The 2,409-nt window shown below is 46.9% G+C and overlaps 1 protein-coding gene across 1 annotated transcript; it reads right to left on the bottom strand.

Moving 5' to 3' along the window:
- Positions 1 to 732: 732 nt before the first annotated feature.
- Positions 733 to 1,436, bottom strand: LAESUDRAFT_757891 (uncharacterized protein; the record flags this gene model as incomplete). Its single annotated transcript, XM_040912370.1, has 2 exons — positions 733 to 1,212; positions 1,272 to 1,436. The coding sequence occupies 2 exons, from the start codon at positions 1,434 to 1,436 to the stop codon at positions 733 to 735; spliced, it is 645 nt and encodes a 214-aa protein (XP_040765950.1).
- Between the last annotated feature and the right edge of the window lie 973 nt (positions 1,437 to 2,409).

The following is a 2,409-nucleotide window of genomic DNA, read 5'->3' as shown; positions in this document are numbered from 1 at the left end:
TTCAGCATAGCCACAATCTGCTATAGAAAGTATCATGTGGGCTATTTGTTCGGCTTCGGGGTCGTCTATTTCGACCCACGAGATGATAGGATTTACTGCATCGATGTTGTGTCCATTAAACATTTTGAATGCAGTTGGCTCCTCATCTGCCACTTGTCGTGCTCATTGCGAGATTTCTTCAGCTTCCTCTCTCGCAATGGCTTATTGTTTTTTTACGAAGCCTCTGGTGGTGACACGTACTCGGGCATCGTGAGTATTTCCATTCTCCAGCTTGCCAGTTGATTTCTGGATTATGCTGATGTAAATATGACATCCCAATGATCATGTCTAATTTCCTGATGTCTGTGACTAGCAGACGATGGGTAGAACCATGATCTCCGACTTTGAGGTATGCTTTTACATAGTCGGTTATTTCACCATGTTTGTTTTGGGATCCGTCAGCATTGTACACTTTGTATGTAGTGTTTAGCTTGGAGGTTGCGATTCGATTGTTCTTTACAAATTGCTTGCTGATGTACATGGAATATGCTCCTGAGTCGACTAGAGCTTCGGCGCTCGATTTTTTGCCGTACACCCATAATGTAACTGGTAAATAGAATGATGATAAATTTGAAGACGAATTCTTTATTGTTACATTATCATCCTCTGCGTTGCGACGATCTACAGAGGTGTCTGAGCAGGGTGCTAAATGTACAGGTCTTATATAATGTTCGGGGGACTCTGACGAGCTGCCTACAGATCCCCTTTGAGAAAACCCTTCCGATCCTTCCTTGAAGAGCCCTCTCCCACCTTCCTTGATGAACTGGATCCATTCGCCCTCAGGCGCCTGAGCCTTGAGAGGATCGCGGCGAAATCTTCATCTGACTTAGATGCATCAGGCTCGCTTTCCGAGTGGATGCTGCGGTCGCTGATATGCGCAGCTGTCTCCTTACCCTTCCCCTTAGTCTTAGAGGAAGAGCTCTTGTGCTTCTTGATGTCGGGACCACTGTCCGTGTCCATTTCGCTATCGGATGAAGCGGAATCCGATGCTACTTGTCGCGTCTTGGATGACTTGGATTTGTTCCTGGCGTCGTCCTTTTTCTTCCCGTCCTTCTTCTTCGCAGCGGTCTCCTTCTCCTTCTCGATCTGCCTCTTGACATGGTCCAGTTTGAAACAATTGGTGCAATACTTGCCGAAACGTTTCGACGATTTGAAGAACGTCGGCTTGTTCTTCTTGCAGTTGGCGCAGACCAACTTATCGTCTTGTACGCTTCGCGCTTTGCCCGATTTACTCTTCCCTTCTTCCCGACTGCATCAACCTCCATAGCATTCGGGTCCTTGGTTTCAGCCTTGGCATGGTGGCCTTCTCGTTGTAATGATGTAAATATCCGGAGTGCGAATGTAAGGAATTCGGTCCACTTCTTGGGCCAGTTGTCCTTGGTCGTGTCTGCCAGCATGAGCAGCCACGTTTTTTTTCGGAATATGTTTCTTGATCTTTTCGATCAAGTCTTGATCCGAGAAGCCTGTATCGGTTGCCTTTGGACGGAAGTCTTCCGCGAACTTTCAGAAGTCTCGATGATCCTTCTTGATGAAGGCTTCTAACTCCGTTCGCTTCTTGTCATCCTTGTCTAATGATTCATATGCCATGCGAAGTTCTGAAACGAACTCCGCCCAAGTTCCAGGTGCCTTGTTGTTTTCGTTTATTTCGGTGATCCAATGCCGCATGTACTCGCGTGCTCCTCCTTTCAGGAGCAATAGGGTAGACATAATTTTGGACTCGTCTTTTGTATGTCCAGTATATTTCAACCAGAGCATGACTTGTTTGAGCCAATCATTGAGATTGACTCCGTCCTTATTGCCACCATATTTTTCTGGTTGGTCAATTTTTACGCCTTTACCCTTGCGATCAAATGATGGCTCATCGTCGTCGTCCGTGTCGTCGACATTGTTACTGCCTTGCCCTGCTTTCCATCCCTGTGTAGATGCCCATGCGCGAAGTCGATCATGTGATTTCTTTAGGTCTTCCATCCTGGTTTGGAGATCCTTGACCTCATCGTCAAATGCCACCAACGATTCGTTAATGGCTTTGTTATCCTCAGCTAAAGCTGCTGAGGTTTTTTCCAAGTCTGCAATTCTAGACTCAGATTGTTGGCGATGCTGGTCTAAGAAGACCGTTCGATTGTGGAACTCCGTGGTGTTACGTTCCATTGTATGCGCTTGGCGCTGGATAAGATTTTTGTAATGCGCCACCATTTGTTGACGCATTTCTTCCACCATGTTTGTGACGAGATCGACTACCCAATTCTTCACATTTTCGGGTATGTTCACATTTGGGGGCGCCGTGTCGGTGAGGGCTTGACGAATGATAGGATTCGGGGGTTGCAATACAATATTGAGTCATGCGGGAAGCTCCGGAGATGGAGCCCGAGA

The sequence above is a fragment of the Laetiporus sulphureus genome, assembly GCF_001632365.1.
Source record: "Laetiporus sulphureus 93-53 unplaced genomic scaffold LAESUscaffold_12, whole genome shotgun sequence".
Taxonomy (NCBI): Eukaryota; Fungi; Basidiomycota; class Agaricomycetes; order Polyporales; family Laetiporaceae; genus Laetiporus; species Laetiporus sulphureus.
The sequence above is the reverse complement of the archived record's forward strand: the minus strand, read 5'-3'. Positions and strand labels throughout refer to the sequence as shown.